This window comes from Urocampus carinirostris, chromosome 10 (genome assembly GCF_059441175.1).
Source record: "Urocampus carinirostris isolate Australia breed hairy pipefish chromosome 10, RoL_Ucar_1.0, whole genome shotgun sequence".
Taxonomy (NCBI): Eukaryota; Metazoa; Chordata; class Actinopteri; order Syngnathiformes; family Syngnathidae; genus Urocampus; species Urocampus carinirostris.
The window spans coordinates 3,570,902-3,583,577 of record NC_142358.1 but is presented as its reverse complement, the minus strand read 5'-3'; the positions used below and the strand labels follow the sequence as shown (position 1 = coordinate 3,583,577).

Below are 12,676 nucleotides of genomic sequence, written 5' to 3'. Positions count from 1 at the left end.
AAAATTTTACAGTTTACTACAGGAAGTAACAATGAGACAAGATTTAAAAAACATCATCAGAAGAAACTCAGGTATGTTTGAAATGCAATGTGAAGTGTGGGTTCCCTGTTTGTGGGCTGCTGAATCACATAAAATATGACTACTGTCATAACGTTTACAAATCTGTTTTCATATATAAGGTTTCTACTACATAAAATAGAGACCAAGACAAACATTTTCCATCCTCAATTCAACCTATAGAACTCAAATGAGAAGACTACAACATTGAACATGATATGTGGTTAAACTCTGGCACTTTTTCCAGCCAACTATTGTAATTGATAAACTATATATATTTTTTAAATATTTAATGGATTCAGATTATCAGAATTTCAGTATCTCAAGAGTAAATGTTTGGATGATTTTTAATTTTCTCCACCAAAATGCAATTATAAATTTGGTTCATGTCAGATATAGTAGATCCAACCCTATACGACACTAATCTTTGGAGGTGTGTATCACAAGGTGAAATTGTCTCATAGATGGAAACATGCTAATTCGCTAATGCATTCAGAACGTATGTATCTTAAGTAAAAGAACACAGGTACCCCTTATATCTATGATTATGTAACATTATAAATAAATATACATGTAAAGTAAAAAATAAATAAATCTATATTTACCTTCAACTTGAGCAGGTACAGTTGAGTCACTGGGTAGATAGATAGATAGATAGATACTTTATTCATCCCCGAAGGGAAATTCACTTTTCCAGCAGCATCCCTGAGCTGAGGCAGGAGGGATGAGATGATGGATTCAGATTAAAGATTTCCCTGTTTGAATTGGCCATTTTTAAACAATGGCCCCAGATCGTCGATTGTTATGGCCATGCTACTTCGGTAGCGATTTGTGTGCCTTATTTTCTAGATAATTGCGTGCTTCATTTCTATAGTTATCACCCCGACCCCATGAAACCTAATTAATCAACGCCTAATAGATTATTACATCATTCCAAAATATTTCATAGTTTACATTGATGATTTTGCACAAACTAAATATTACAGTAGACCTGGGGTAAAACAATTAGTTCGGGGGAGGGGACGGTAAGGTGAAATTGTGGTATGACTCGGGATAGAAACCTATGCCTATTAGCTAATGCCTTCTGAACCCCCAATAAGAAAAAGGAAAAAGGGTACTCTTATATGTCATAAATGTATAAACAATTTCAATACATGATAAATATTTGGTAAAAAATATCATTTGATGTACCTCTGGTGTGACGTGCTTGAACTATTGCAGTGGATGCAGAGGTGTAGGAGACGGTATAGTCAAAATGACCTAAAACTTAATTTGTGAATATTTTCTTGACGATAAGAAGACTTTGTTTCTTATTAACTCCCCTAACAGCCAAAATCCTTCTTAAGTGTGCCTTTTGATGTTGAAAAAATATAATCTCAAGCTTTGTTTCAATGATTATTGTTTTTGCTTTCTCCTTTTGCATAACTGCAAGTCCCAGGACCCAAAGCTAAATACATAAAAGTTAGCAGGAAAATGCAAAAAAATAAAGACGAAAGCATCGTGGGAGGTATTTTAGCAAATAGCATATGTGCATCTTCATGACGCCGCAAAGCTAACCAATAGCAGACAGACATCTAAGAGACATAACTCGCATTACACCAAGACGCCAAAGTTTAAATATTGTACATTTTGGAGCATGCAAAACAATATGTTTTTGATGTTGTACAATTGGCGAAAAAACATTTTTCCACGCCGCAAATTAAAACCGTCATAAGGCGGGAATACCGTATCCTATGGGTCTACTGTTTCTATTACACTGGTCAAATAAGGGTGTTTTTTTAAGGGCAGATGTACAGCTTTGGTAAAATTGTGCAATTCTCTGCAACAGATTAGACAAGATCTACCTGCACATTTGTTAACAATGTTGCAATAAAGAATCAACATTTTGATAGTTGGCAACGTGGGAAAAGGGCGACTGCATTGACGGAGGGAGCGGCAGCTGTGCGACATGGCAAGGTCAGGGTTTACTAATCCGCGGCCTCATTCATGCCAGATTAAAAACCTGCTCCCAGTTCTGATTAAGAAGGCAGGGTTAGGAGATTAAAGCGCTGCAAACAAAATGAAAGCAGTTTAAAACCAATCTTGGAATTCATCAGAATAGCGAAACAGGCCACACCGTGAAACAAGAATGCGATCTGTTTCCCTTCCAAAACTCCTCTTTTTTTTTTTATCAATAAAACTGATATTTCCGTGATGTCACTTTAAGTCTTTATTGGGGATTGTTTGTACTTAACTTTTCACAACTACACCAACGATGAGTTGCTAGCATGGATTAGAAAACAGGGAGATCAGAAATTAATTAAAACATCTGGAGTTTTGTCCACTTTCTACGCTCAATTGCAAACCATACATATGTGGTAATAGTCGGCTACATTTTTTCTGCCTAGAAACATTCTTTGTTGACTATCAAACTTAATTTATGGAAAAATGTTTTATCTGCAAAAACATAAAAACATTGGGGGGGGGGGGGGGGTGCTTGGAACTAGCAGACTGGCCGTATGATTTATTATGTCTATTTGTGTGGAGTAAAGGTAAAATCTTGGCCAGGTTCGGGTTTAAAATGTCGATCTGTAAACGTGGCTGGGCATCTCTGTCGCATTGTTTTTTTGCATCACGGATGATCTGCACAGCATGCACTTACAGTGCTTTTACTCAAGTTATTATTTAGATGACTGCTTTTTACCTCTGATTTAGTATTTTACCTAAGTAACGGTACTTTTACTTTAGTAACAGACGAACACACGCCGCCGTCATGCGCTGAAGATATATATATATTTTCATAAAGAACATGCTTACCAAATTATGAGTTGAAATCCAAAGAAATGTTCATCCTATGTGTCACAATAGAAGATGCGCCGCTTTCTCTTTCTACCTCTACAGGGCTTACGTCAGACGTCATTTCTGCTTCTCGCTAATAGCTTACAAGCTTTACAAACTTTCTGTCTGCATTTTGGACAAATATTTCACTATTTGCAGCTTGTAATCTGTAGAATATAGTTTTGTTTTCGGTGCCATTTCGTTCAGTTGGTTTCCCTGCACTTCGTCGAAATGCGCACTTCGGCGCCGAACCTTTAATTCCGGTGAAGCACTTCAAAGTGCACACTAGATCTGGGGGACTCGACCCGAAGTAAACCTAAAGCTGCATACTTCAGCCGAAACGCAAACTTTGGCGCCAAAGTACGCACTCTGCCGAAGTAAAACCGAAGTCCTACTTCGGCGCCGAAGTAAAACCGAAGTCCTACTTCGGCGCCGAAGTAAAACGTCTGTTTTATTGAAGTCAAGTTCCTAGTTTACTTTGGGCTCGGTGCCTTAAATCAAGTCAATCTGGCGGGTTTGGCTTTTTATACCCGAGAGCCAGGTCAGGTCGTCCTGAATTTTTTTGGGGCCAATCTTAAGTGTAATGTGGGGGTAGAAAACTAGGATCAGAAATTGACTAAAATTTCCGGAGTTTTCTCTACTTTCTACGCTAAATTATCGACAGTATTTACAGAAATAGAAAGAATTTGTTTTATCTGAAACAATATCCCAATTTTCTTGGGCTCAATTGTTCCAAGGTGAAAGACAATAGTCGCAATCCCCAGCATAAGGTCCTATCTAAAAAAAAACTGGCCTCGTGAGGGATGAGCGTCAGCAGGCTGTACTGGCCCAAAACACACCACAGAAAGTGGTGCCCCTACGACCCTAGTGGTTGATGGATCCATGAACCGTGAGTAGTGGTAATGTCAATGTTATTTTTGTTATCATAATATTATTGTAATTGTATTCTATTATTTGAATTTTTTTCACTAATACTTTTGTAATTGTTAATATTATTACGGAAGGTAGAGTATTTGTACAGGTTTTAATTCTTTCAATTGAATATTCGTATGCTGAGGTTTTGAGTTTTTCCTTGCCCGCATGTAGGTTTTAGATCAGGGAATGGGGTTATAATAGTCTGTACAGCCCTTTGAGACTTCTTATTAAGGGCATCACACATAAAACATGACTTGGCTTGACTTTTAAACACTAAATAGAATACAACCACTAACAGAGTGCTAGCTATCAGCAAGCATTAGGCACTAGGAAAGGGCACTAGCCAGTGGTTAAAAAGAGTGGTAACTACAGCCTAGCTTGACAGGACTTTGGAAACGGGACGACCAGAACATTTCAATCTGAAAGCATACAGGAAGATTCACCTTTAAAGAGCACGACATAGCGGCTACTAAAGCACGTTACTTAGCGACTACTAAAAGGCGCTATGTAGTCTTTCACAAAAAATGGTAGCTAACGGATAGCTGGGCTGGATTTTTGAAAAGTCGTGGCCTAGGGGAAAAGACCATAGGATGTGTTGCCTAGTGGCTAGCAAAGTGAAATAAATTGTGAAAGGATAGTGGGATGTTTGGACGCGTTCTTAGGGATGGGCAGGGCACCTGTATGATGCGGCAGGGGTAAACCAGTGAAAGCTGTCGGGCCCTGCTGTTGAACTGAAGAGTGTGTTGTGTCACCCTGACCCGGGTGACATGGCCGCTTTCTTGTGTCCCGTTTCATCTGGAGGCACGAAAGCATGACCAACTTACGTGCCGAGGTGCTTAACTTGTTTGGGCATTTGGGTTGGTCATGGTCCCAAAATTTTTGTGTGTGTTTTTTGCTATTGTTTCCCTTTTTTTTTCTTTTTTTTGTGTAGGTGTTTGTCTTGCTGTCGGTCACTCCTCTTGTGGGATATGACAAGGGTAGATAGATAGATGGAATAAATCATTTGTTTTATCAGCAAAAATATCCCAATTTTATTTCTGAATGGGCCCAATTGTTCCACGGTGAAAGACACAATAGTCGCGTATCATCCCTAGCATAAGGTCCTTGACCCTTTTGGTCACATGATGGTAATCGTTTAAGCCTTTAAGCGACTGTATTCTTGATTACACGCCGCACGGTTTCCATGAACTTCATTTTGATCATTCCTGTGACGGGATTATGTAAATGGGGTGACCGGAATATTGGAATCTACCAGCCGAGAGGGACACATCAGAAGATGATTTGACTAGTGGCTGGCAAAAAGTGCTAGCTAGCAGTTAACAAAAAGTACATTAGCTAGAGGCAAGTAAACAAGGAGATGGTAGCAGCGGGTTAAAAGTGCTCTCAACTAACATAACTTGTCTTTCTGTTGGTTTATTCTTAATTAGCCAAGAGTTTAATAGACACAGCTAACTAAAAGTGCTATCAACCAGTGCACTGGTATATTGGTTTATTCTTTCTTGATTAACTGACAGTTGAATACACTCAGCTAGCAATAAGCACTGAAAATGGTCGTAACCTAGATGCTAAACAACGAGCGACTAGCAATGGGCGATGGCTAAAAGTTAGCAGACAACCAGGACATTGTACAAGTAATCTATCAAATAAGGGGGAGACACCAGAGGACTTGTGACCAGCGGCTCGCAAAGACCACCAGCTAGCAGCTAGGAATATGCTCATCTAGTGGCTAGTAAAGCGAACCAGCTAGCGGCTAACAAAGGACAGTTGATAAGGGTTCGTAAAGGGCACTAGCTAGAGGTTGGCAGAAGACTGCGACATTGTAATTTGACTACCAAAAAAAAAAAAAACACCAGAGGGCGCATTGACCAGCAGCTACATGCTAGCGCTTTGCAATAAACTATTGTCAGTGGCTAGTAATGCGTGCTGGCTGGGAACTAGTAAAGGACTGTAGTTAGGGGTTAGTAAAGGGTGCTGCTTAGTGTTTGGCAGATGACGGGACATAGTAATCCACCAGCCAAGGGGGAAGGGATAGCTTCAGTTTTAAAGAGATATGTCCCGGTTCCGAGTGCAATACCCCTGTTTTTAAGTGCAATATGGCGGTTTTTAGGTGCAATATCCTGATTGAAGTGCGATATCCCGGTTATGTATAGTTTTTTGGGTTAGATGTGAATACTTATATCTGAAGTGAATACTTGATATTGTTCTTGATGGTTTGGAAAGGGATGGGTGCCACCAGGCTGTATTTGCCCAAGACACACACCTGGAAATGGTGCCCCGACAACCGTAGTGCTTAAGGGATTAACCACCCACATACATTGTCAACCGGAGTGCAACCCTGTTTTTGTTGTAGAAACACAATGATAGTAAAGGTGATTCTGTTCAAGTAATCTATTAAACAAAGGGAAGACCGGCGGACTGGTTGACCAGCAGCTAGCAAAGGGCGCTAGCTAGCCATTAAATAAGTGCTAGCCAAGACAGATAGCTAACAGCTCGTAAAGTGCCCTTACTATGCTTTGTCATTTCCTCAGAAAGCAAACTTTTAAAGTTAGACGTTTTGTGTTGATATCAATTTAGCTAAAAAAATGACCCCTTTCCTTAATTTTCCATTTTACTACGTCCGCAGCAACTTCTAATGTTGATATTTGTATTTTGTGTGTGTTTTTTTAAAAAGCTACTTTTTAAGTACAAATGTATTGTGTTAGCTAACCCATTCGCCTAGTAAAAGGCACCAGCTAGTGGCTAGTAAAGGGTGATAGCCAGTTGTTTAGCAGACAACAACCAGAACACCATAATCCAAAGGGGAGACACCAAAGGACATGTTGACCAGCGGCTTTTAGAGAGGGCTAGCTAGGGCTAAGTACAAGCACTACCTGGCACTTAGCAAACATTGGTAACTACAGTAGCTGCCAACCAAAAGTGCTAGTAATTATTATTTTAACTTGATAAACCGACAGTTAAATACACGCTGCTGGGAACAGTCCCTAGGAAAGGGCACTAGCTAGCAGTTAATAAAGTGTGCTAGCTAGAGGCTGGTAAAGTGTGCTACCTAACAGCTAGCATAAGGCTAGCAACCTTGAATGTTGTATATCATGAATCAATTCTTTCCTTTTTTTCAACCATAAAATAGTGCAAAAACACATTTTCACAAGGACTGCGAGTTTTTATTTTCCCTTTATTTTTTTCCCTGCCATTTTTTTCTCAAACAATGCCTTTTGACCAGTTCAATTAAAAAAAAAAATAACACTGAATAGAAATGAATTTGCTAGTGTATAACATAACCATTTGATCATTCAGAGGTGCCCCCCAAGAAAATCAGAGTAGGGTTGCAGTAAGAATGCCCCTTTTTGGGCACAATATAAAATAGGGGCAAAAGGGGACACAATAAAAACACACCAAATACTTTAAAGAAGCAATCAATGAGGTAAAAACGATTTTTCTTTTTGTCACGTGAAAAGAAAAAAAAAAAAAGCACATGATAAATACAACAAATTTAAAAACAATATTCATAGATCGTGGATAAATCAGGGATCACCAACTTTTTTTGAAGTCTGAGCTATTTTTTTATCACTAAGTAGCGAGAAGGGCTACCAGTTTAGCAGGTATTCCTTAAAAGCATGTGCTATTACTGTTATTAGTATGTTATTACCAGGTTTTAATCATTAGGAGTGGGGTCAAAACACATTTTGCTGAGGCATCCGCTAGCCGTATAGCTTCACTTAAGACACCAGCATCACTTTGATTGTTAATGCTAAATAAGTTAACATTTGATGCCAGGTTTAATGAATTAAAGCACTAGTCCTAAAACTATCATTGTACCACAAGCCCTTAATGGATAGATTTTTCTTTGCAGTTAGCATTACTTTAGCCTTCAATGCTAAAAATGTAGCATTTAACGTTAGTTTCACAGACTTTAAGTCCTAATGCTAGCATTTCTGGAGAATGGCCAGGGGCATAATTGGATAACCTTATTTCTGTGAAACATGAGAGATAATAGAAATGCGGTAATACTGGACTGTCTCAGAAAATTAGAATATTGTGATAAAGTTCTTTATTTTCTGTAATGCAATTAAAAAAACAAAAATGTCATACATTCTGGATTCATTACACATCAACTGAACTATTTCAAGCCTTTTATTATTTGAATATTGCTGATTTTGGCTTACAGCTGAAAAAAACTCAAAAATCCTATCTCAAAATATTAGAATACTTCCTCAGACCAAGTAAAAAAATAATTTTATAACAGCAAAACTAAATCAAACATTTGAAAATGTCCATTGATGCACTCAGTACTTGGTTGGGAATCCTTTTGCACGGATTACTGCATCAATCTGGCGTGGCATGGAGGCAATCAGCCTGTGGCATTGCTGAGGTGTTATTGATGCCCAGGATGCTTCGATAGCGGCCTTCAGCTCATTTGCATTTGTAGGTCTGGTGTCTTTCATCTTCTTCTTAACTATACCCCACAAATTCTCAATGGGGTTCAGGTCAGGGGAATTAGCAGCCCAATCAAGGACAGTGATGCCATGGTCAGTGCACCAGTTACTGGTGGTTTTGGCACTGTGGGCAGGTGCCAGATCATGCTGGAAAATGAAATCCTCATCTCCATAGAGCTTTTCAGTAGATGGAAGCATGTAGTGCTCTAAAATCTCTTGGTACACAGTTGCATTTACTCTGGACTTGATGAAACACAGTGGACCAACACTAGCAGCTGACATGGCTCGCCAAACCATTGCTGATTGTGGGAACTTCACACTGGATTTCAAGCAACTTGGATTTTGCTCCTCTCCAGCCTTTCTCCACACTCTGGCGCCTTGACTTCCAAATGAAATGCAAAACTTGCTTTCGTCTGAAAAGAGGACTTTGGACCACTCTGCAACTGTCCAGTGCTTCTTCTCCATAGCCCAAGTCAGACGCTTCTTCCGTTGTCTTGAGTTCAGAAGTGGCTTGACCATGGGAATACGGCTATTGTAGCCCATTTCCCGGACACGTCTGTGAACTGTGGCTTTTGATTCCTGGACTCCAGCTTCAGCCCACCGTCTTTGAAGCTCCCCCAAATTCTGGAAGCGGCTCTTCTTCACAATTTTGTTAAGGCTGCGGTCATCTCTCTTGGTTGTGCAGCGTTTCCGGCCACATTTTTCCCTTCCAACAGACTTTTTGTGGATATGCTTTGAAACTGCACTCTGTGAACAGCCTGCTCTTTGAGAAATTTCTTTTTGTGTCTTACCCTCCATCAGGAGGGTATCAATGATGGTCCTCTGGACAGCAGTCAGATCAGCAGTCTTCCCCATACTTGTGATTTAGTTTACTGAACCAAGCTGAGTGTTTTTAAGGCTCAGGAAACCCTCGCAAGGTGTTTCGAGTTAATTAGATGATTCAGGTGATTAGTTGAATAGCCTACTTGTATACTTTTTCATGATATTCTAATATTTTGAGATAGGATTTTTGAGTTTTCTTAAGCTGTAAGCCAAATTCAGCAATATTAAAATAATAAAAGGCTTGAAATAGTTCAGTTGATGTGTAATGAATCCAGAATGTATGACATTTTTGTTTTTTTAATTGCATTACAGAAAATAAAGAACTTTATCACAATATTCTAATTTTCTGAGACAGTCCAGTATATTCCAGATTTAGTCCATCATTTTGCTAGAAAATGGCATCGCTTAAGTGGCTAACTTCTATGTAATTTAGCGTCTAATGCCGGTTTCACGCATTCTACAACTAATGTTAGTATTGTGGACATGAGATTTCTCTCCACTGCTAGCATCACTTCAACATTTAATGCTAAAAAGGTAGCAAAGGTAGCATACCAGTTTCACGGAATTTACGTACTAATTCTAGCATTTTTGGGCACGGCCAAGAGCATCATTGGATACATTTATTTAGTGAAACATGGAGTAAAATAGAAATGCTGTCATATATTTCGGATTAAGTCCATAATATCGCTGACACAGCCCCTAGCCCCTATTAACAAATAGCATCACTTGAGCCTTTAAGCTAACTAATAAAACGACTAATGCCAGTCTTATGCACTTTACGACTAATGTTAGCATTGTCGAACCAGCAAATAGCCCTTAATGAATAGATCTCTATCCTCTGCTAGCATTACCTTAAAATTTAATGCTCAAAGTGTAGCAATTAATGCAAATACCAATGCTTGCATTAAGGACATGGTCACTAGTCGTTAAACAATGAATTTATTTTAGTTAAACATGATAGGGGAATTGTTAGAAATGTGCCCATATATTTTGCTTACGCAACCACATTAGCAAAAGGCAGCACTTTAGTGGCTGGCTTTACTTAAGCATTTAATGCCAGTTTCACAATCTTTAAACACTAATAAAGCTAGCATTGTGGACATGGTCACTAACCCTAATAGATAAGTTCCTCTTAGCAGTTAGCAAACAATTTGACATTTCCAGCGTGTTTCATGAAATTGTAAATTCATTTCAGTCACAATAATCATCAGAAATGTGCTAGTTTTTAGGGGGGGATTTGTCCAAAATCTTGCTGACACAGTCACTAGCTGCATGACAAAATACCATTGTTTTAAGGGCTAGCTTCATTTTAGATACTAGCACCATGTTGGTGACCCCTGGGATAGATGTTTTCAATTGGGGTGCAAAAAAGTGTAAATATTGCACAAACGTTTATATTAAATGTGCAAAAAAAGTCCAAGGAACAAAAAAAAACAATCATTGCGTTTGCACAAAAATGTATAATTGCTTTTTTGCATAACAACTAAAAGGCCATGATGGCTCGCATCATCATGTCAAACAAGAGTCACCCTCAAAAATAGTTTTTTAAAATTTAAAATCTCCAAGAGCGCTATGTTAGAAATGAAGCAAAAAGGTTTTGATTGTCGAAAAAAAATCTCCCGTCGTCCTCCAGGGGGCAACATTTAGCAGTGGTCAGTATTTGTTGTGCCATTCGCACTGGCCCACGCTCACCTCCTCGATGTCTAAATTTTTCCTCGATTTGTAGATGAATTCGCCGATGGCCACGAAAACGGAGAGAACCAATCCGGCGGCGAGTACAATGAATATCCCGCCGATGTTTTCCACGCCGAGCGCGCTAGCTTCTTTGCTATCCTCCTCGGGGCAACCGTTGCCACGCCACCATTTCTCCTTCATCATGTGGAGCTTGCCTTCTTCCTGAAGCTGCAGGATGGCGATGGTAACCTTGTCTCTGTAGGGCGAGCCTGACACACAAAAGAGCATTTGCGATCAGGTGAAGGGCGATGCTTATGATGTTTTTATTCAGGGTTCGTACACCTTTTTCATGGCCAAATTCAAACACTTTTTCAGGACTTTCAAAGACAATTTTTTATCTTTCCCAGGACTGTTAAAAGAAGAAATCCAGCGCAGATCAAAATAACTAATCCTTAGTTTTAAACCCCAACTCTAGCCCCAACCTCATTTTATCGTGATATCAAGCTGCCCTTTCTGATCTTGAGCCACAATTTGATTTATTTTGCAAAAAGAAAAAGAAAAAACATATGAGCCACTAAATTTGAGTATTTCTTTGTACCAGAATGGCACAGCTGTGTCCAGCACTACATTATACATACACTAGTGAAAGTTGAGGTTGGGGGTCCGGAGCTTTTTGAACGATTTACTGGGGTCCAGGCCCAGCTTGACTCAGAGGACCACTGCACTAGATGTTCTTGCTCGCCCAATCCTATCTAACACACTGTCTCTTTGTCCATAAATTTCTTGTGCCATGCACAAATTGACGGACATGCCCGTGGATCTTTCCATACTTGGTTCTGTAGTTTCACTGAGTCTGCTTATCATATTTTGTTTTAATAAACCATGCGACACATTTCGACTTAGCTTGAGGGGTTTGTTTTTTTTGCTTTGTTTTCTAATGTCACCTCTTTAACAAAAAGGATCCCAGAAACACACAAATGCAGTAGGACAAAAATATTCAATAAAAACCGAATCAATTGAAACAGCTTTGAATAAAATATATAATTGCCTTGCATTTCAAACTCTATTTTTGAACTGGTAAAGAGAGTTTATAGACACCCTGTATGATCACATCCCTTAAGGAAGACTGCATTTGTTCATTTTTCCAATCTCCTTTTCTATTTTACATGTGGCACACATAATCAATGCTAGAGTTAGGATTATGCGTCAAATTAATGGTAAGGGTTAGGGTTAAGGGTTAGTAGTTGGGGTTAGGATTTAAAGTTTAGACGTAGGGGTTTAGTTTTGGGTTAGGAGTTAGTGCTAGAGGTTAGCATTTTAGTTTGGGATTTAGGCTAGGAATTAGGGTTTGGGTTAGGATGTAGGATATAGAGGTAGGGTTTGGAGTTAGGTTATACATTTTGATTAGGAGTTAGGGTTTTAGATTAGGATTTAGGGTAAGGGTTTCGGGGGTTATGATTAGCCTCAAACTATTATTTATGAGCATTGATGATGTTTAAATTCACAGTGTCTAAAAATACATTTCTTTTTTTTCATTTCATTAGAAAAAACAATACACTTAAACTGAAAAAAGTGTTCAAGAACAAAAAAGTAAAATACAAAAAGCAAAATACAAATTAATCAATATGAGCCCTAACCCGTCATTAAATTAATACATACTTCCAATCTTTTTTGTGTGTGTGACTTCTGTGTTGAGGGTTTTTTATTTTTTATTGACATATATAGAAACCTAAAAGGACAGTGTGTGTTGTTTAGTGGCTCCTATGGATTAAAAAAAAGTATTGCTTTAAATAAGAAGCAAAAATGCATTTTGTACGATGTAAACATTCCTTTAAAATAAGAATAATCATAGGTTGAGAAATTTGTATTTATTTTACATAACATGAGCCTCATCTGGAAGGAGATGACATAACTGTCTGCCGTCTTGCGGCTACTGCTACCTGAAAAACTAAAACCTA

The 12,676-nt window shown here is 38.8% G+C and overlaps 1 protein-coding gene across 2 annotated transcripts in view; it reads right to left on the bottom strand.

Moving 5' to 3' along the window:
- Nucleotides 1-6,941: 6,941 nt before the first annotated feature.
- The window catches only part of LOC148357511 (glutamate receptor ionotropic, kainate 1), a 76,510-nt gene continuing 70,775 nt past the window's right edge, over nucleotides 6,942-12,676 (bottom strand). For both annotated transcript variants that reach the window (XM_088346409.1, XM_088346411.1), the window contains one exon: nucleotides 6,942-10,987. In XM_088346409.1, coding sequence (XP_088202535.1) covers nucleotides 10,698-10,987 — 290 coding nt within the window. In that variant the 3' untranslated portion in view covers nucleotides 6,942-10,697. The remainder of the gene's footprint in view (nucleotides 10,988-12,676) is intronic.